The 21,072-nt window shown below is 41.9% G+C and overlaps 1 protein-coding gene across 4 annotated transcripts in view; it reads right to left on the reverse strand.

Moving 5' to 3' along the window:
- The window catches only part of rabgap1l (RAB GTPase activating protein 1-like), a 113,324-nt gene extending 96,050 nt beyond the window's left edge, over nucleotides 1–17,274 (reverse strand). For 3 of the 4 annotated variants that reach the window (XM_010871393.5, XM_029121565.2, XM_029121564.2), the window contains exons 1-9: nucleotides 17,168–17,274; nucleotides 10,600–10,826; nucleotides 10,309–10,504; nucleotides 9,090–9,300; nucleotides 8,289–8,463; nucleotides 7,842–8,002; nucleotides 7,649–7,759; nucleotides 5,044–5,110; nucleotides 4,654–4,756 (exon numbers count right to left, since the gene is read on the reverse strand). In XM_010871393.5, the coding sequence (XP_010869695.3) occupies nucleotides 4,654–4,756; nucleotides 5,044–5,110; nucleotides 7,649–7,759; nucleotides 7,842–8,002; nucleotides 8,289–8,463; nucleotides 9,090–9,300; nucleotides 10,309–10,504; nucleotides 10,600–10,731 (1,156 nt within the window). In that variant the 5' untranslated portion in view covers nucleotides 10,732–10,826; nucleotides 17,168–17,274. The remainder of the gene's footprint in view (nucleotides 1–4,653; nucleotides 4,757–5,043; nucleotides 5,111–7,648; nucleotides 7,760–7,841; nucleotides 8,003–8,288; nucleotides 8,464–9,089; nucleotides 9,301–10,308; nucleotides 10,505–10,599; nucleotides 10,827–17,167) is intronic. The other variant, XM_029121563.2, reaches the window with a different exon arrangement.
- Between the last annotated feature and the right edge of the window lie 3,798 nt (nucleotides 17,275–21,072).

A 21,072-nucleotide genomic window follows, 5' to 3' on the forward strand; every position in this document is an offset into this window, starting at 1 on the left:
ACTATGTATAACTGGATTATATTTTACTTGTTTTGTCACAGTCTAGGAACTAGCATAACCATGCAAATTCACACAAGAAATAGCTAGCGATTAGTTAGATTAGTCGAAGATAATGAGCTGGACAGCCTGTGTTTCAAAACAGTTTGTCCATTAGCAAGAAGCCTCCATGGGACATTGCTAGTAGCCTAATCTTTTACTTTATGTAATATTGTAAATCCCAGGACAGGACGATATAAAGGAATGGAAACCTCCCAACATTCATTTGCACAATTGAAGCATATACATACACACAGTAGTATAAAAATATCAGAAAGGATTGGATTCTACCTCTGACATGATCATTCTAGAGAAAAGAGCACACAGACTCTCAAACATCAACATTGCCAGAGAAAGAGACTAGAGGATGGCAGATTAGTGCTGGACAACTAACCAGGGGTCACAGGTTCAAATGTGAGGAGAAAAATCTGTCAGTGTCCTTAAGAGTATGTTAAATCTGCAAATTGACTGAATTTTTTTTTTAAAATTAAATCCATTATCGCATTTATAATTGAGTTTATATGCACCAAAAGAACAACATACAGGCGTATTTTTCAATATCTATGAATTACTGATATTCTAAAAGACTGCATTCCAAGTCACAGCATGAAGCACAGTGACTGCCCTAGCACCATGCAGTTTCATCTAATAGAAAAAGTGAAGTCTAAGGTAACAGATCTCGCCATAACCCATTTGTAGGGTGAGAATATTTTTTTTGCATGAAAATAAAAAAGAACAGATAATAATCGTTGAGCTGTGAAACAGTGGGGGAAAAAAATTACCCATTTCACAGTGAGAAGGTTTTATTATTGTAATTAACAAAAGTCTACAACATGGCCTTGTAAAGAATAATCTAAAAATAGATTCCAATTACGATAAAGTCAAGCATAAAATGTTGGTTTAGATAGATGTTTTAGGAAACAGAATCCCTTCAAGCTTCAGATTCCACAGAACTACTTTTTCGGTGTGCCAAATCGCTGACAACAAAGAAGGATTTATTCAGTTGAGACCACTAGGGCCATTGTTTTTAAAAGTCTGGTCTCTGCCAGTTCTGCCATTAAGTAAGCAGTTTGGTTTAAAGGAATGGTTCTACACTACATAGTGTTGAATCAAAGCCTTGTGTCTACAGTTAGAGGCTATTTCACACTATTGAAGTGAAGTTGAAAGAAACATTTAGAAATGTTCTGGCAACGCTTTATTGTTCCAGCACAAAAAAAGTTAAAGAAAATACACAATATGGCAACATGAGTTGTCCAAGAGGTTGATAATATTAAGTAACTAAAAGACAGTTAGAAATACAGTATAGCATTTTTGGAATTGAAATGGACATCAATAAATGTAAAGTGACCAGTGTTCCTAATGTACATGGAACAGCAGCTCTAAAACACTGTTGAAGGCAGATTAGTTAAACAGTCTAACAGTCAGGGGGTATAAAGCAGATTAGTTAGTGTCTAAAGGTCCAGGGGTCGAAGCACTGTTTTACAGCCTAACAGGGGGAAGATGCAGTTAGTTTAACGGTCTAACAGTCAGCGGGGTAGATGCAGTTAGTTTAACGGTCTAACAGTCAGCGGGGTAGATGCAGTTAGTTTAACGGTCTAACAGTCAGCGGGGTGGATGCAGTTAGTTTAACGGTCTAACAGTCAGCGGGGTAGATGCAGTTAGTTTAACGGTCTAACAGTCAGCTGGTGACCATCTAGACATTTTTTTCCAGTCTCTTGGTGAAGATTATGTTGCCTACCAGCACCTGTCTGTCAGTCAGAAGGTCAAAATCTACAGTTGCGCAGGGCACCGTTCAGATGAAAGGTTGAGGCCACCATGGTATTGAAAGCCATGAGGTCTATAAACAGCATTTGGTTTTCCTCTCCCAACCACACTGGAGAAGGAAATGGAGAAGTTCAACATGACCGTGAACACTACTGCTCATTGATCTGCGGATGCTCAGAGGACACAACTATATATGCTGTCTGGGACAGCAGCTTGGCAAATGTTAACCTGCTTGAAATTCCTACTTGCGGTGTCCAAAGAGAACATGTTCACACTCACTGTCCACACTGGCAGAACGCCCCTTTGATGTAGGGTCGGCGTTTTCCTCCAAGCCGGTATAGACGTGTTCAGCTCGTCTTGGGAACGGGACGTCTGCGACCGCGACGTCGCAGGTATTCCCCATTACAATCCGCTATTGTCTCAAGGACCTGCCGCATTCTCCTCACGTCTGACCCACTGAGTCGTGACTCATTTGTCCTTATGCTGACCTTTTGTCTCTTTGATTGCTTTGTGAAGGTCACGGCTGGCCTGTTTGCACCCAGCCGTGTCTGCGCCCTTATCGTTTTAAATGCGACGGTATAAGGTTCCAACGGTGAATGAACGCTGCGATCTTTCCCAAGGTTCTTATTTGGATGTTTTATTAGCCACTGTACCAGGGTTCGCGCCCTCTGTACATTCATGGATAAGCCTGATGCCAGATTCCAGGAAGTCACTGATAATCTCCCCAGAGATCTTCCTAAACATATCCCAGTCCGCATGGTAACTTATATCATGTTATCCAATGTCTACACGCATGTTCGGCTGCTAGTTGCCATCACTACGTAGTTCCATTTCTGCCTGTGTGGAAACATTCATATGAATGGTCTGCTTTCTTTGCGGAGGAAGTGTGGCTTTGTAGTTTAAACTACCTAACTCCCCTGGGCTGGTCCGCTTTGCCAAGCTGCTGTATAGGTTCAAGTCAAACTCTCCTGACTTCTGAATCAGCAACTTGGCAGCGCTGCTAATTTGTTGAGAATAATCTGTTCAGTGAGGCAAGGTCCTGTGCCACACACAGGTGTCTAACTGCGCATAACACTAAGGTCCAACATACAGCAAAGTCTCCAAACCAACGATGTTTCCAGATAGCCCATTTGGTTGCATGTGACAAAAAGGAGAAAAATGTAATACCACATAGCATGTTGCCTCCCCTCTAAGGAAAGAGACTGAATCAAATGTTAGAGGGAGTGACTTTACGACAGCAGATACAGGATAAAACCCAGTGGTTAGTGTATTTGAGCATTGGTTAGAGCAAAACCAGAGCCAACCAGGCAAAAACCTGTGGTTGTGTCCTTAAGCAAAGCATTTAATCCATGGCTACTCCTGAAGTAGCGTTTAGATAAGAGGATCTGCTAAATAGCAGACGAAGAATGTGACAGTTTAAACAAGTCTTTGCACACTTTAGCAGTAAAAAAATGCATTGTTCCACTTGATAATGATATGAACACACCTCATTTTATACACATATATGTTGGTTCAGTGGAACAGATCATTTTAAGTTACCTATATAGGTCAAGCCTGCAACCACCTGGACAGGACCATTAGCTACATTTTGCCAGAAAAGAAAAGCTCAGCATCAGTAGGCAACCACATGGCCTTTTTCTGTGTCTGACCCTGATAACCACTGAGGCTGAACACTGCTAGTGGCCAAAACATATTCAAACAACAATAAGTGTTATTCTATTAGACTTCATACAGCAGGGGAAAACAACTAACGGCCTAAAAAGTAGGAGGTTAGTGCCATCCACTTGCCATTACCATAATTGAAGTTCCATAAGTTGCCGTATTATTTAGCATTTATGCTACGTTGACAACAGTAAGATCAACACTTTAATAGCACTGGAATTTCCATTTATTCTGTTATTCTGCTAAAGACTTCTGTGCAAAGTAATACATTGGAATTGATGAAAGAGAGCCATAAAAATCATAATTTGCCTGGAGAAACTTTTAAAATTACAATGACACGCTCCAGTACGACAGGCTAGCAACACGGCATGCTGCAGTACGACAGGCTAGCGACATGGCATGCTGCAGTACGACAGGCTAGCGACACAGCATGCTGCAGTACGACAGGCTAGCGACACGGCATGCTGCAGCACGACAGGCTAGCGACACGGCATGCTGCAGCACGACAGGCTAGCGACACGGCATGCTGCAGCACGACAGGCTAGCGACACGGCATGCTGCAGCACGACAGGCTAGCGACACGGCATGCTGCAGCACGACAGGCTAGCGACACGGCATGCTGCAGCACGACAGGCTAGCGACACGGCATGCTGCAGTACGACAGGCTAGCGACATGGCATGCTGCAGCACGACAGGCTAGCGACACGGCATGCTGCAGCACGACAGGCTAGCGACACGGCATGCTGCAGCACGACAGGCTAGCGACACGGCATGCTGCAGCACGACAGGCTAGCGACACGGCATGCTGCAGCACGACAGGCTAGCGACACGGCATGCTGCAGCACGACAGGCTAGCGACACGGCATGCTGCAGCACGACAGGCTAGCGACACGGCATGCTGCAGTACGACAGGCTAGCGACACGGCATGCTGCAGTACGACAGGCTAGCGACACGGCATGCTGCAGCACGACAGGCTAGCGACACGGCATGCTGCAGCACGACAGGCTAGCGACACGGCATGCTGCAGTACGACAGGCTAGCGACACGGCATGCTGCAGTACGACAGGCTAGCGACACGGCATGCTGCAGTACGACAGGCTAGCGACACGGCATGCTGCAGTACGACAGGCTAGTGACTTGGCATGCTGCAGTACGACAGGCTAGTGACATGGCTCAGGGTTTGGCCTCACCTTTAGGTGTGTCTTCATTCAACACCTGGAAGGCAGCCATATTGGGGTTCCATGTGCCCGTGATCACATACGACTTTCCGTCAGAGCTCTTTCCCATGGACTCCTTCACATGGGCAGAATAGAAACATACTGAGGAACTACACTCAATCATGACCAATGGGTTTGCATAGAGCTAAGGAATCATAATCAAACACCAAATAACACATTTTCAGTACAACTTGTTTATTTACTATTTAATTCCAGTTAAAATCCTACAAATTACACCCTTAACGGTGCATTGAAGCCAAATTCACAGAAAGAATTGCAGGTGTCATGATGGTTCATACAGAGGAAATACAAAACGGACAGCAGTTTCTGTCATGAAATGACAGAATGAAACCATCAGCTCACCATGTCTAGGAGATGCATGTCACTGTTCCGAACCTTCTGACCTGGGCTCAGCAACATTCCAAAACATCTGTAGAGGAGCACAGGTCAATAGATGATGAAAACAGTGCAAGTCATCTATTATCATGTCATATTGCAAAAGGTTTGGGCATCATTTAGTTTCATTAGAGGTCTTTGCTTAGAGTCCCTGGATGTAATATATAACTTTACAACTCCGGAAAAAATTAAGAGACCACTGCAACTTTTTTCCCCATTCCTTTCCAAAAAAGCTGAAAAGGAAAGTTTTGAGAGAGGAAGAGAAGGCTTAAATTTTCAGTGGTCTCTTAATTTTAACCCTTCTTTTCCTCACTCAAAACTCACCTTTTCCACTTTTTTGGAAAGGAAAGAAAAAGGTGCAGTGGTCTCTTTATTTTTTACAGAGCTGTATATTACTATTTTAGCAAAATGTCTACTATGTTTTTCCACACTTTTGTGTCAAATAAAGGATAAAAACACCCCCCAAAAAATCATGATGCGACACAATGTGGTCAAATGTGTTGAATTGCAGGAGATTTGGTTAAACATTGAGCATTTCTGTCAGACCCACAGCAGACTTCAAATGTGCTTTAAAACTTTCTCTGCCCCATGGCAAAACGTGTAGAATTATTAGAAATTCGCTTCACAAATATAATATTTCACAGTCCCAATATCAGCCAGACAAACTTCACCACCACCTAACACCATTGTCTACACCGGCCGAGACCTCTTTTCTTCAGACCGAGTACGAGTACTTATACCATGTACTCAAAGCTGCACTAAGTAGGATTTTGTCTGTAAAAAAAGGTTTTGTCCCCTAGAGACATGTTGTGGACAGGGTTCTGGTCTTTTCACTTGACAAAAGAAAAAATCAGTTATTGTCACCTATTGAAGTTATTGTATTAATGTCATTCACGAATGAAAGAAAAACAAACGTTGTTGTGCCATGAAATGAAATAGCTTTATCAGTGTAAAGTTCGTCTTCAGTCTCGCTAGCAATTGCTCAATTCTTATGACTATTCCAAGTAGTAAGACACTAGTAGGCCTATTACAGGCTAATAAGCTATTAAAACGGTCAGTGTCAAAAGCCATACAATTCATTGATGCTATTTGTGGTGGAAGTAAACTTCATAAGAAATGTTAGTCAGTTTAACACAAGCTTCTTACCTTGAGTTGTCGCTTAGACGATGGATACCTTTATATGAATCATCAAATATTTTACTTTCATTCTTTTATGCCCGCGGGCTGTCTCTGGACATTTTCGCTTTTCCAGTGTTGGAGTTACCTGTTGTTGTGGTTCTGCAAAGTTAGCTGTTGTTGTGGTTCTGCGCTGCTAGCATTATACCCATTGAACTCTGCGCTGTGTTGTACCTAATGATGTTTGACCAAATTGCTTGGGTTAAATTAGTGTTTGTCCTTTCCTCTCCTCAATTTAGCAGAGCTTGCGCTCTACTTGTGTCATTGCTGACATCTCCGTCGTCCTGGTCGACCAGAGTTCTATATTCTATACTTATGCAGCCAGAGGCGACAACCATCGAGTTTCACTTTATGTTCTCATGACGTGGCATCGGCATATTTCTAGGAGTACGGGTACATGAGCCCAGTATCGCCCCAATAACCCAATACTGTTATGGGTATCAGTGCATCCCTAGCCATGCCTGTGTGACTACATGTGTAAGTACATTTTTTTCTCTCCCCACTACTGAATAAATAGCATATATTTTGCAACTGTCGCACACAGTGTCCAGTCCAGTCAGGGTGTTATTCTAGTCCAGTCTTCGGGGTGGTAACACAGTCACCAAAATCAGAATCCTGTAGACTCCCACTGCATGCGGGTGTGGGTGAATTTATAAAGGTCTATTTATACACACTAGGAATCCAAATTTAACTATGGCACGGAACAGTGTGCTTCTTATGACCAGTGCGCCATCAAGTGGTTGCTGTGAAAATACCCAATATCAATCTGAGGAGTCTGTATGACTTGTTTGATCAAATATCAACTTATTACATGGCCTTTCCATCAACGTGAAGTTACATTTTGTGTAGGTAAGATACCTGGGTTGAAGTAGGCAGAACGATACAGTCACAGATAAAAGACGATTTAAGTGTAAAAGGATGTTTGATGCTGGAAACAATTATATACAAGTTGTGTTGCCTTCCACAGAACACAGTAAAGACAGGAAGGAAGGAAGGCTGTGTGAGAAACCTGGGCTAGTAAAATTAGTTAAACCGCTGTGCTGCTTAAAACCTCTTACCCAATCAAGCAAAAAAATAAAAAATCACAACTTTAGCCCTGGCTTAGATAGGGAACAGGAAAAAACATGTCTTTCTAGTTCCTCCAGTGTTCACGTATGTACACACTTCTGTTGGCGCAATGCTTTTTCTTCCAGGCAATGACTGTACATAAAACAATTAAAAAGAAATTGCATAGCAGCGACTGTCTGCAAAACACAAAGTCAATTGTAGCAAATCTACGCTGTACTGCACTGACTTGAGCTTTTCCCCATGGTTGTCTGGTTGCATTCATTTACAAATCCATAGTCTGTGTTCTGGCCCTGGGTGTCAGACCCCCCTCACAGCAGCAGATCCTCACCTCTCAATGCCAAGCTCCTTGTTGCTCATCTGCTGGACCGTGACCACAACCTTCTTGTGCACGCCCTGTCGCAGCTTGAAGTAGAACTTATCTCGGTCCTTAGGAACCGGGCTGAGGGGAGACGGACAAACGGATGAGTCGTTGGCTTGAGGGTGGCCCTTCTGAACGCGCGCGAGAGTGGTCACACGCTCACCTGTAGTTGCCCTTGCCGTCGTCCTCACGCACCTCCAGGGCGACGGCAAAGCTGAACAGGTCACTGTCAGGGGACTGGGGCAGGGCGGAGTCCCTCACATCAGGGGCTTGCTTGGAGGAGCGTCGGAACGCTGTGGAGAAACTGTAGAGGATCCTGCTCACCTGTACATGGAGAGTGGAGGGGGGGGGGGGGTATAAAACTGAACCTCTCTAGCCATCGGTTGAAACGGAAGCTCTACATTCACACTAATCTAAGAGCGCCCGACCTTGGTACTCTACCAGGGCTTCTAAAAAAAAAAAAAGTGATGCTTGAACCTTGATTCATTTAACTAAAATCCAGGGTACGTTAACCATATCGATGTAAATTGTTCCCTGTACATGAGTAACCAGACAACACACAGAAATGAAGGAAATACAATAGAATGTAATGCCTTCAGAAGAGACTCACAGCTTCCTTGATATGGCAAGAGAAGACGTGAATCTGGAAGTCCTCCGAGCTGCGATAGCTCTCTGTGAAGGAGAAGCAATCACTCTCGATGGAGCCCTCACGCCCCCGTGCGCAGAACAGCACCTTGTAGATGGGAAAAGAGGCAATTTCTGTGCCCGATGCTTGGTCCACGATTCTAAGGCAGGAGAGACCGGGGACAGGACATTAGCCAGGCAAACTCTCTTTAAAAAAGGTGCCTTACAACTGTACCTATACATTTTAGATTTAGGATTGTGCTTTGTCTACTGTCATTGCAGGAACATAAAACTGGTTGACATTTTGCGACTGATGATGAAGGACCAGAATGCAACAGACATTTTTCTTTGGGGTTATAAGAAAGTTCTTCTTACGGCGTTCTGGTACACAAGCGCAGCGTTGCTTTGGGGTGGTACAGCGCCGGTGTGTGTGATTCACATTCTATGCCATTTATATATTTTAGCGGCACACACACAAATCCAGGTGGTACTGCCCACCCAGCACACACTGGCCACTAAAAGTCCTCTGCGGTAACCGGCCATGTCATTTCCCACACATTATATTGGAGGTTTTCCGACAAATGAAGTGACAAAGGGATTTCATAAGCATTTCATAATTTCCTCTTTTCGGTAAAACAAAATGGTAAGGTGCAGAGATACAGATAGTCTTTTACAACACTAGAAGTTTGCAACAGGATGATCAGATTGGGAGAGAGCCTCTATACACACACAACCAATTAAAGTCTATACTAAAAACGCACGCAGACGCACGCACACGCACACACACCTGACACAGCCCCCTGGTATGTTGGGCACATGAAGGGTGACCGGGATGGGAATGGCGCTCTCTGCCCGCAGGGTAGTCATGGCTCTCAGGGCCTCCGGCTCACTGCGGGGGGCCTTCACCCACGTACAGCCCAGGTAGGACAGCTTGCTGAACTGCACACTGTCCTCCTCCTGGACTGGTGTGCTTCCTGCAGAAGGACACAGGGACGCCTCTGTGGGTCGGACAGGAAATGGGTCAACGGTCACGCTTAGTCACATTTCAAATGTTAGGGCAGAAGGGCAACGCTGTGGAAGGAAGAAGTCGCCTAATCCGGCGTAAATCCTCAGTACAATGGAAACTGAACTAAAACAACCGACTAAATGACTGTAATTTGATGCTTTTGCTGATTTTAGCAGCCATTAGAGGGGGCAAACCACAATGATAAAGTTAGCCCGTACTAGCATGGCTAAATTTGACCAGTTGCAAATGAGGAAGCCACTTGCATCGCAAGGAAACTAGGGTCATGCTTAACCTGTACTGTACGCTCTCAAAAACAGGATGTGAAACAATGAGCAGCCAAGGCACCTGGATGTCTACAGCTACTTGCTAAGCCATGGTCAAACCAGTTTGTCTCAAATATCCACAATAGATGTTGAACTGAAGATCATTCTTTTGAAAATACATTTATATAAAGTCTCCTGATTAAGACTTCATCTAAAAGTACAGTAAAAAAAATTTGATAAATGTAACATTTAAAGTGTAACAGTCCTGGGGATGTTAAAGATTGATTGGCGATAAGAATTTGATCCACAGCCTTTTATTTAACCGATGTTCGTAATTTCAGGTTAGTATTAAGCATTAGCCAATTTAACTAGTTGGGCAGGGAACCCTGTGAATAATCTACAGCAGTATAATCCAATAAAAGATTAAACCAGTCAAAATAGGTGCGGCTTGTGATCATATTGATATATGAAATAAATAAAAAATAAAAAATCATAGAAATGTTCAAATGTGTTGAATAAAAAAAAAGAATTTGTCGCTCAACATTGTCCAAATTTGTTCAGGCATGTTGACTGCAGGAACACTCACCAGCATGTAAAAGTAATTATTTAAATCACAGTCTTTAGCATTTCCTGTATTTCAGCACACAACAGACCTGAATTGTGGTCAAGTCTTAATAAATTTAACCCAGATACCAAAAAAAAGAGAACAACCATTTTAATTTGGTGTGCGATAGTACCATCTGCTGTGAGTTCCGTGGGTTCCAGCACCAGGCCCTGGGGTCGTGTGTGTGGAAGGGGGGACGTGGAGATCACCGGGCCCTGAGTCTCAGTTCTTTCCTCTCCTGCAGCTCCACTCTGCTCCACCTTCATCACCTCATCATCCAGCACCTCCTCCATGGCTCTCTCCAGCTGTTCTTTACCATTGTGGGACATCTGAAGAAAGGATGAAGTGGTCACATTTGACGTGTGTGTGTGTGTGTGTGCGTGCGTGTGCGTGTGTGTAACCGAGTGTCGCGGCAGTTGCCCACCTTGAGTCTGGGCTTGCCCTCAGAGGGGGACCCTCCGGCGGACGGCTGCACAAGTTCAAACTCCTCGCTGGTGACGGTGGCCACTGACTCGGTGGAGCCGCTCACTTTTCTGAGAGAGGCGTTGTCCTCCATGGTTAGTCAGGCGCCCCAGAGGCCAGGCCCGCGGTCCCCCTGCCTCGCAGCACAGTGCGGTTCTGGCTTCTGCTCAGCACCCCGGGGCCACAGGCCTGGACAGGAAAACGCATTGCAAGTCAGCACATCTGGAGGTCCTCCTGTAGGCCTGAAGACTACACTGTCTACAGCAGGCTGTCGGGGAAGAACTGACCCTTTGTAATGTCCCATCGATTTGCAGAGTCATCAAAGGCCCGTAGCTGCATGTTCCAATTAGCGGAACGGAAAAAACCCCTTTTCAAAGTGTAGCGGAGGGCATCCAGTCTAAGCTGACAGAAAACCCAAGCCTGATATTACACAGAGTCTTAAAGCCCTGTGCTATCTGAAATGGATATCATGATCGCAGTCAAATTATGCTTAGGCCCAGTGTTTGCTGAGCAGCTTTAAACTCAATGGAGTAAACCTCTCGATTAGTTTCACAAAGAAAGCCTTTGTTTGGAAGATTTTAAAGGATGAATGTCTATTTTATCCACTGTCAAATTATTTAAGAATGCATGACAACAAATGAAAGAGAAGTAAAAATATAAAAAATAGCTTGGGGTAATAGCTGGGTCTCATAACTTGACAAGACCAAATTAAAAGGGTCTTGGGTAGCCGGGGTTTAAGCAGAGTGTCAGTGGTATTGACACAGATAATCTTTTTAAATACACTTATTTTCCAAGGAAGTTACACCAAAAAAATTCTTATTTAAAGCAACAACCTGGGGGCAGTTAGGGTTAACAGCCTTGCTCAGGGAGAGGACTACAGGATTTTTCAACTTGGAGATTAAAACGGTGACCTTTTGTTTACTGTCCAAAAGCTCATGACCACAAGCTTATCCGGATGCCCTATTGCTTTTATCTGCAAGATACTCTGACAGGACACACAATTATGGAGTAAAAATCGATTTCAAGTCATAGAATGATTTGCTTTTAATTCATTACAAAACCCAGACAGGGTCCACAGTGCCTCGGACTGTATTCCAACCCCTGACCAATTCCATCATATTACGGAGATACAAACGGTGCACTGAAATGTTATTCTGTTTAATATTTTATTTGAAATCTATAACGTTCAAAATATATTGGTTTTATATTTGAAAATATGTGTAAGAATAAACAAATAGAAGTACATTGCTTGAAATGTATCAACCCCCACATTAATATTTGACAGAGAATGATTTTGCTGTGATACCTCTTTTGCGGTAAGCATGTGCCAACTCTGCAGTGTCAGAGGTTTTGGCCAATTCTTCTTCCCAGATTTGCACCAGCTTGTTCAGGTTTGTTGGATGCTTGCAGACTGCAATTTTCAAATAGTACCACACATTCTGAAAGGAACTGAATCACTGTAGGACAATCACTATTTTTGTTTTTATGCCATTGCAAAGTTGCTTACGTCTCGTGCTTAGGATTTTGGTCCATACAGGTTTTCTTGCAGTATGTCCTTGTATTTTGCCCCATACATTCTTTAATTTAAAAAAGACATGCAGTCCCTGCTGATGTAATTCATCCCAAGCGAACACTGCCAACCCACTTTACAGCAGTGGCGGTGGGTCTTCAGGGGCATCGGCAATGCTTTAAGGTAACGATAATGCCACCAAGGCAACTGTCAAGGAGTAATTCTTCCAGAACTGAGCTACTGCAAAAATAGCCTGGGTGTTTTTACAAGTGGCCTACATGAGAGAGTGGCAAAAAACAAAGCCATTGTTGAAACAACCTTACATCAAATCTCAGCCAAAGTTGGCCAGAAGTCATGTTGGAGACTCTGAAACCAAGTGGAAGACGATTCTATGGTCTGATCAGACCAAATTAGAACTTTATAGCCACAATGCTAAGAGCAAACTTTGGCAGAAGCCTAACACTGCACATCATCCTTAGAACATCATTCCTAATGGTAAGCACTGTTGGTGGCAGCATCATGCTATGGGGATGCTTCTCTGCATCAGGGCCTGGGACACTTAATTTACATGGTGGACTTTTTGTGTTGTGGCAAAAACTCCTAATTGAATTAATTATGTCGTAACACAATAAAAGGTGGAAAAGGTGGTTGAATACTTTTGAGAGCCACTGTAGACTACAACAATGCAGGAAGTGGGTTGTTGTTAAATGTAAAACATTTGAATGCATATTTGCTGTGTAATGAGCCTGATAGTTTGTTTCCCCTTTGCATGTTTCTTCATTACAGGTTCTCTTTTTGGTTATTCATTTTCATGCGGTGCACTTTGCCTCAGCTACTTAAATTGACGTGTAATACACAGCATATCAGGCTGTCTTTACTATAATGTCTGTGTTGCTGAACTATGGCTCAACAGGCTGGTAATTATACGGACCATACAGACAGCTAATTGCAGTCAAATACAGTCCACCCAGATAACTAAAGAAATTAAGATTTAAATAAATAGGATTCAAATGAAATAAATAATGTGGCTAAAATATGTGATTGTGAATTAAACAATTTACGGCTACAAATGTAACTAGCAATACAACAAATAAAAACATGAAGTAGGCTGACCTAAGGCAAGGGTCCTTGGCCCCACTGAGGAATGCACACATGCAGACACAGACATGCATACAGACCAATGCAAATACTGACAGAAAAGCCACTGTCTCCCATTGAGGCTTGAGAGAGTCATGTGCTTCCATCACACTCATTCAATTACATCCATTAGCCTGCAGATGAGGGAAAATAATGAATGATCCCAGTGATACCCAATTAAAGAACTGGGACTGTATGCAAAAACATCTCACAATGCTCAACTATATACAGTCAGTAAAAAAACGATTATAGGACTATATCCCTGTCGGACGCAAAGCACAGTCCCCACAGAAATGTCCAATTTCTGACACCCTACGTACACTGAATGAAACAAAGTTTGGCCTACATTTTGCACTGGACGATTTGGCAAACATTAGACGCATATATAATCTTTCAAAGCCTCTTACACTTTAAGACAGGACTGTAGGTATTTGATAGGTCTGGACTGAAAAAAGCCCTAGATGGTACACTACTTTCTACACAGGTTTGGTTCAGATTCAAACATTTGCTATTTTCTTTCTGACTCATCAGTTTGTGGTTATTAATAATAACAAAGAAATTCAAACCTTGCACATGCTACTGTGATTTGGTATGACATTAAAGCCTGGACTAGGCTCCACCAAAAGAAATGTGAAAGCAATGAGCACAACGTGGAGGTCATGTAACGGGCCAAACTGGATCTGTGCGCAGATGTTTCTCTTCACACACTGCCTTATTACAGGTAAAACTGGCTATTTGTACTGCCCAAATAGAACAAAAGCTCTTAACCCTACCCTTTCAGCCTATAACTAAGCAACACGTTACACCCATTAGGGTAAAAGTGGATCATCAGGTAGGACACTAAACAAATACAGTGCCAACACTACAAAGTGTGCTACAGTAGGCTAATAGAGCAGAGTTGGTGCTAACGCATGGACAAACAATACAAAGATTCAGAGGAAAACATTTTATGAACTTAATATCACATAAAAAGCTAACCAAGCGTAATACAATTCAGAAGAATATGCATGCAATAATCTTCCATTGACAATAATTAAAGGGGCACTGTAGACTCCTCTCTCTAAACAATACCACGACTTGTCTCCAGAGTCTTCCCCTTGCCCAATGAGACCAGGGTACTGCTGTAACTAGTCCAGGGTGGTTTAGGGTGGGAAGGACAGCACTGCGGGAGTCTAAAGTGAGTAAAAGGAGATCACAAGTAAATGTAACCTTTTTTGCTTGTTTTTATGCTAGTAGTAAAGACAAATATTGTCCCTTTAAATTGACCAGTATAGGCAAAGTCAGTCAGGCAAGTCTGAGTCATATTAGGTGGGGCAAAACTTTTACTTTTCCTTAATAAGGCCTCCTTTTCCAGTTGTGAGATAATGAATGAGTGAATCTCTGCCTACAGCCCGACAACCAGGGAGGGCTGACATAATCCTAAATTCCTACTGAGATCGAGGTTAGCTGCACGGCTACAGCAATTGGTGACAGCAACTTCACTGCCTCTGGGAAATAAGTCAAATACATTTGAATCTTTTGCCTTATACGTTGCCTGTTAGAATACCAATTTACCTCTTTTTTATAGTGTATCTGCATAGCAAATCTGGCAAAAAGTCTATTTCATCTAAATAAAACTATTGTAGTTTAAACAGGTGACATTTTCAATTGTCACATGTCAAACGTCACTTTCCCGACAGTTATTTGTTACCGAGATGAATAGAAATTCTGTAATTTCAAATGAATTGTTGTCACTACAGGTGCTGTAGCCTAGTCTAAATAGGCTTTATGAATTTGGGCCCTGCAAGCAACTGTTCTCCAAGCACTGCTGGAAACACTCCATCTCCAATAAACAGTGAACATGACAAGTAGGCTCATGCGTTATTAAACAGCCCTACACCACAGTATTGTTTGGTTCTACATTTACATTAGCCTAGATCACGTTGAGACCTCAATATTAAAATGTGTGTGTGTGTGTGTGTGTGTATGTATATATAAAAAAAGACTTACACACACATTACCAAAAAAATTATAATAAACACTTGAGGTTCTGCAAAACTGAAGGTGTGATGCCACAGTACAGTGTGCATGAGCACTTCTCCCCTTCGAACTAGCCGGACAATAGAGCCAGAGATCAGTAATCTAGTAATGGATACTGCTAGTGAATTCCAGGGAAACTATAAGCTCAATCCAATAAAACCTGCATTACAGTATTTATGCAGTAGCTCTTTTTCCTGTACTGGGGCAACTCACATGTATGCTTTTTAGATGTACAAGTGCGTCAGCAGAGCAGACATATTGCAAATAAAGAAACAGCATGAACACAAAGGTTTTAAATGAACAACATTGCAACACTATAAGGAATGTCGGTGAACCAGATTCAACAGAGCACAGCAGAGACTGTAGTTTTATAATTTAGGGAGTTGAGAAAAATGTCACAATTTAGCCAATGTCTAGTTAGTTGCAATTTGTCATCAACATAAACATATGAATATGACAAACTGACACTTTTTTTAAATGACTTGAAAACAATGGTTTTAATTTGATGAACCACACATGGGCAGTTCAGCTCAAACCAACAGTTAAACTCAATTAACTATTTTGTGCATGGGCTTAGCTAAGGTTGCCACAACATCACTTACAAATCAGGCATTTCTACTAGAGAAGCACTTTTCGGTGCTTCTTAAGACTCAAACATGTTTGGCAGATTTAAATGAATCCCTGTCAAAGGACAGATGTGGCAACAATTTTTTCAGGAAACAAAAGCTGTCAACATTATTACATGTAGTGCAATCAGCGGATGCTCTTAACCAAAGCAACTTAAAGGTGTCTCCCCAAGGGAATCAAAACCACAACATTTGCACTGCATGCTCTTATTATGTGAGCTACATTGGGAACCCACATAGTGTGATTGTTTCAAACTAGACCTGACAGTCCATGGCAAATTTTACACTTACACATGAGCCTGTCAGTTTCAACTGAATGACTCAACTGTCACATGGACGATTACAGTCCAACTCTGAGTTGAAGCAGTTGAAAGGCCAATTGCTGGTAAACTAGCCAACTAAATCAATATAATCTGCTGCTCTTGGATCCAGTGTGTTTAGATTACGAAAATGGTTGTACCTTTGAGAAAATATCCTGCTTTCCTTTCAATCCTCGTTAACCTATAGCCTATTTCACAGAGTACTTGACTCGAGTTGAATGTAACCCAAACAGACTGCACCCCTAGTTAAGTGCTACCACTCTGGTTACTTTCACTCCAGCTAAAATGTACTAGGGTTCAAACATAACCAGCCAGCTAGCTAGCTAGCTAGCTAGCCAACGGTACAACACGAAAAGCACACATTCAAAGTTAGCTAGCAAGCTGACGTTAACTTGAGTACAATGGATTTTAGGACAAACTGTAAGTCACACAGGAAGAACGGCAGCTAGCTAGCTTTGTTACAGTTGATAGGTACTTCAGTTGACATGGTGTACAGTACTGTATTTCATGACAGACTGGTTAGCTGGCAAGCTAACGTTAGCGTTCGAGGTTTTCGTTGAAATGGCGAAATTGCGACAATAGTTGAACAACAACAACAACAATGTAAAACCAGAGCTGTCACAACATAACTATTGGTGAAAGTACACATACTGGTCAACAACAGGAAGTGCCTACTGGCTGTCTGTAAGCAACACTAATGCTAGATTTGCGAAAGCTAGAAGTAGCTAGCTGCTAACAAACCATAACACTTCATCCATCGCATCGCACCAGATTCAGGAGGTGCAAGCTCTCGCAAGAAATTAAATTAGAACAAAGTCGTATAATAACCGTCATAAGATGCAATAAGTTATATATATTAGAATTTTCTGTCACATAAAACTATCTAAGCTAAATATCTTCAGAAGGTAAATAACTTACTTGTTTAGAGTGATCGCCTCCGGAGCAGTGGCTGTCAAGTTCTAGCTGCACGACACAAAATCCTGTGCCACAGGGTTGCCAGGTTCACCAAAAAGGCAGCTCACACCCCGCCCATAAGTCCTTAAAACGAGTTTATGCGTTACAAAACGGTTAAAAAATTGGCCTAAAATGTTTGTCATATTTTTATAATGACTCATCAAAGGTGGCATTACAAATCCCACTGATTTCGGTTCTGGTATGATGACCAGATAAAACCCCAGATTTGATAGTCTGTATTTTCTGCAAACGAAGGGATTTGTAACTTTTCACTCCGATGAACTGTAGGCTAGAGCGATTATGGTGTTACCCAGACTGTCTCAAACAGTTTTTGTCAGGAACGGCAAAGCATGGCCTTATTCCCCTGGGAACTGCTTGCCTGGGAAAAATATTGGCATGGCGTTATTTCTGTATATCACTACCCCAACATGGTGAATTGTTTGAACATCATGCTATGGTATAAAGCAATTCCATTTTCTATTTTAAGACACATTACATAAAATATGTGATTAAATAAAAAGTGTATTTGGCCTTTAGAATACTCCCATATAAATAAATAAATAATTACATTCAAAGCTTAATTATAAAGTCATTTTTACATCTGCAGTTATCACAAAGTCTTTATACAAACACCCAGCCTTCAATCCTAATAGCAAGCAACAAGATATTGATGCACAGTGTCTAGGATCAGCATCCTATAGGGTCAGAAACTAAGATGTATAATACACTAATTTCAATAAAACACAAAAATGAACTGACATGCATCAAAACGGCATTGGACAGTTATAAGGGGGAGATTAAGTAATCATTGAGTATTGAAAAGAAGGCATGTATGATTTTTTATTGTGATTTTACAACAGTCCCTGTTAACGTGTCTACCAGAGGCTTCAAGCGTCATAGAGGGAAACGGAGAGTCCTGACTGTCATTAGGTATAGGGGTCATAGTAACTGATAGCTCAAGCTGTTAAAAAGCTACAGTAAAATTTGGTAAAAAAATTTAAAGCACTTTGTATGCGCCAACCGCTTAATAGTGGACACTGCTGTATGTGTGTAACTTCGGTTCTATGAAGGAAGCATGAATGCTCTCAATGGGACTTTTTAATATAAAGGTATTTGCCACAGATTGGCAGGCATTCCTCTGTGGACCGGCGCCAGCCCCTGGCCCAAGGTTTAAGAACCCCTAGCTGACTGTAGGCTCTGTTCCAATAAATACAAAGTTTCATCCTTCCCACTATAGTAGTAAATTGAGTTCAAGCAGCCATTTTTAAGATATTTACTGTTCTAGCAAAAATGACCAAATGACATGTAGGAAATGTTTAAGGGAATGTTTCAGTTTTCTACAAAATTGCTCCAAGCGCCTGATATATTACCCATTATAACTTCCTTAATCCTTGCTGGTCTGTCTAGTTTGCATTGTAGTCTCCTCATAATCGTTTTACACACTAGCAGAACTGCCCCTCCCATAACCCACTCATTTTCCATGCGGACTAGTATTATTCTGTTCTTGTTCGGTAAAGGAAGGAGAGGAGGAGACTTTGTATAAATCTCGGGTCATTGTTTAAAATATGTGGAGACCAGACATCCCCACAAAGACTGTAACCTGACAATTATGTTCCCACACATTTTTTTAACACTGGTCACCACACAGTTCCCAACCTAGGAGCACTGATGATTCCTTAGGGTGCCCTGGGCTTATCTGAAAAATAAATTACAAACCCGATTCCAAAAAAGTCATGTCATGCCAAATATTGGCTCATTTTGGATTTCATGAGAGCTACACATTCCAAAAAAGTTGGGACAGGTAGCAATAAGAGGCCGGAAAAGTTAAATATACAGATAAGGAACAGCTGGAGGACCAATTTGCAACTTATTATGTCAATTGGCAACATGATTGGGTATAAAAAGAGCCTCTCAGAGTGGCAGTGTCTCTCAGAAGTCAAGATGGGCAGAAGATCACCAATTCCCCCAATGCTGCGGCAAAAAATTGTAGAGCAATATCAGAAAGGAGTTTCTCAGAGAAAAATTGCAAGGAGTTTGAAGTTATCATCATCTACAGTGCATAATATCATCCAAAGATTCAGAGAATCTGGAACAATCTCTGTGCGTAAGGGTCAAGGCCGGAAAACCATACTGGATGCCTGTGATCTTCGGGCCCTCAGACGGCACTGCATCACATACAGGAATGATACTGTAATGGAAATCACAACATGGGCTCAGGAATACTTCCAGAAAACATTGTCGGTGAACACAATCAACCATGCCATTCGCCGTTGCCGGCTAAAACTCTATAGGTCAAAAAAGAAGCCTTATCTAAACAGGATCCAGAAGCGCAGGCATTTTCTCTGGGCCAAGGATCATTTCAAATGGACTATGGCAAAGTGGAAAAGTGTTCTGTGGTCAGATGAATACAAATTTGAAGTTCATTTTGGAAAACTGGGACGCCATGTCATCCGGGCTAAAGAGTACAAGGACAACCCAAGTTGTTATCAGCGCTCATTACAGAAGCCTGCATCTCTGATGGTATGGGGTTGCATGAGTGTGCGTGGCATGGGCAGCCTACACATCTGGAAAGGCACCATCAATGCTGACAGTTACATCCAAGTTCTAGAACAACATATGCTCCCATCCAGACGTCGTCTCTTTCATGGAAGACCTTGCATTTTCCAACATGACAATGCCAGACCACATACTGCATCAATTACAATGTCATGGCTGCATAGAAGAAGGATCCGGGTACTGAAATGGCCAGACTGCAGTCCAGATCTTTCACCCATAGAAAACATCTCATAAAGAGGAAGGTGCGACAAAGAAGACCTAAGACAGTTGAGCAACTAGAAGCCTGTATTGGACAAGAAAGGGACAACATTCCTATTCATAAACTTGAGCAACTTGTCTCCTCAGTCCCCAGATGTTTGCAGTCTGCTATAAAAAGAAGAGGGGATGCCACACAGTGGTAAACTTGGCCTTGTCCCAACTTTTTTGGGATGTGTTGATGCCATGAAATTTTAAATCAACTTATTTTTCCCTTAAGGTGATACATTTTCTCAGTTTGAACATTTGATATGTCATCTATGTTGTATTCTGAATAAAATATTGAAATTTGAAACTTCCACATCATTGCATTCTGTTTTTATTCACAATTGTACCACTGTATTCACACACTTAAAAATAATGTAAATACTGTATACATATAGTATTACGCCCTGTTAAATTTTACACATGAAATGTATCAAATGTAAAATAGGGGCTCTGTGGGAAAACCAGTAGAAGATTTAGGCATTAAAAGTTAGGATTAGTATAACAGTTAAGGCACTGAGGTTATGGTTAGTTTAAGTTTAAGTTTAGGGCAAGGTTTTGGTTTGGGGGTGAGAAAAATAGGGAATTGTAAACAATTGTGTGTGTGTCAAACATGTCTATATTGTTTCATTCTGTTCTGTCTTCGACTGACTATACAGAAAGTTCGTTTAATGCATTAAGCTGCCTAGCTTTTTTTAGACTCCACCACTCACAATTCTACAACTGCACAAACAGCCCCCTAACGCTACCACTCTCAACAGTCTTCATGCATGTGTGTCACATTTTAAAACATCCTCGCTGCAACAACAACAATTAACAATACTATTATTATGTTCCCCTTAGTGAAAATATTATTTGCAGTTTAGGGTTTAGGTTAGGGATAAACTTTGGGTTACTTTTAGGTGTTGGCGTAAATGTTAGGTTATGGAAGTCAAAGTTAGGGTATGAGTTAGGGTTAGGTTTGAGGAATAAGGAACATGGATTTCTGGGTCAGGGTTTTGTCTGCGGGTTGGAAAATAAAAAAATGTGTGTGTGTGTTGTGTGTGTGTGTGTGTGTTTGAAATAAAGACAAC

Source organism: Esox lucius, chromosome 8 (assembly GCF_011004845.1).
Source record: "Esox lucius isolate fEsoLuc1 chromosome 8, fEsoLuc1.pri, whole genome shotgun sequence".
NCBI classification, from domain to species: domain Eukaryota; kingdom Metazoa; phylum Chordata; class Actinopteri; order Esociformes; family Esocidae; genus Esox; species Esox lucius.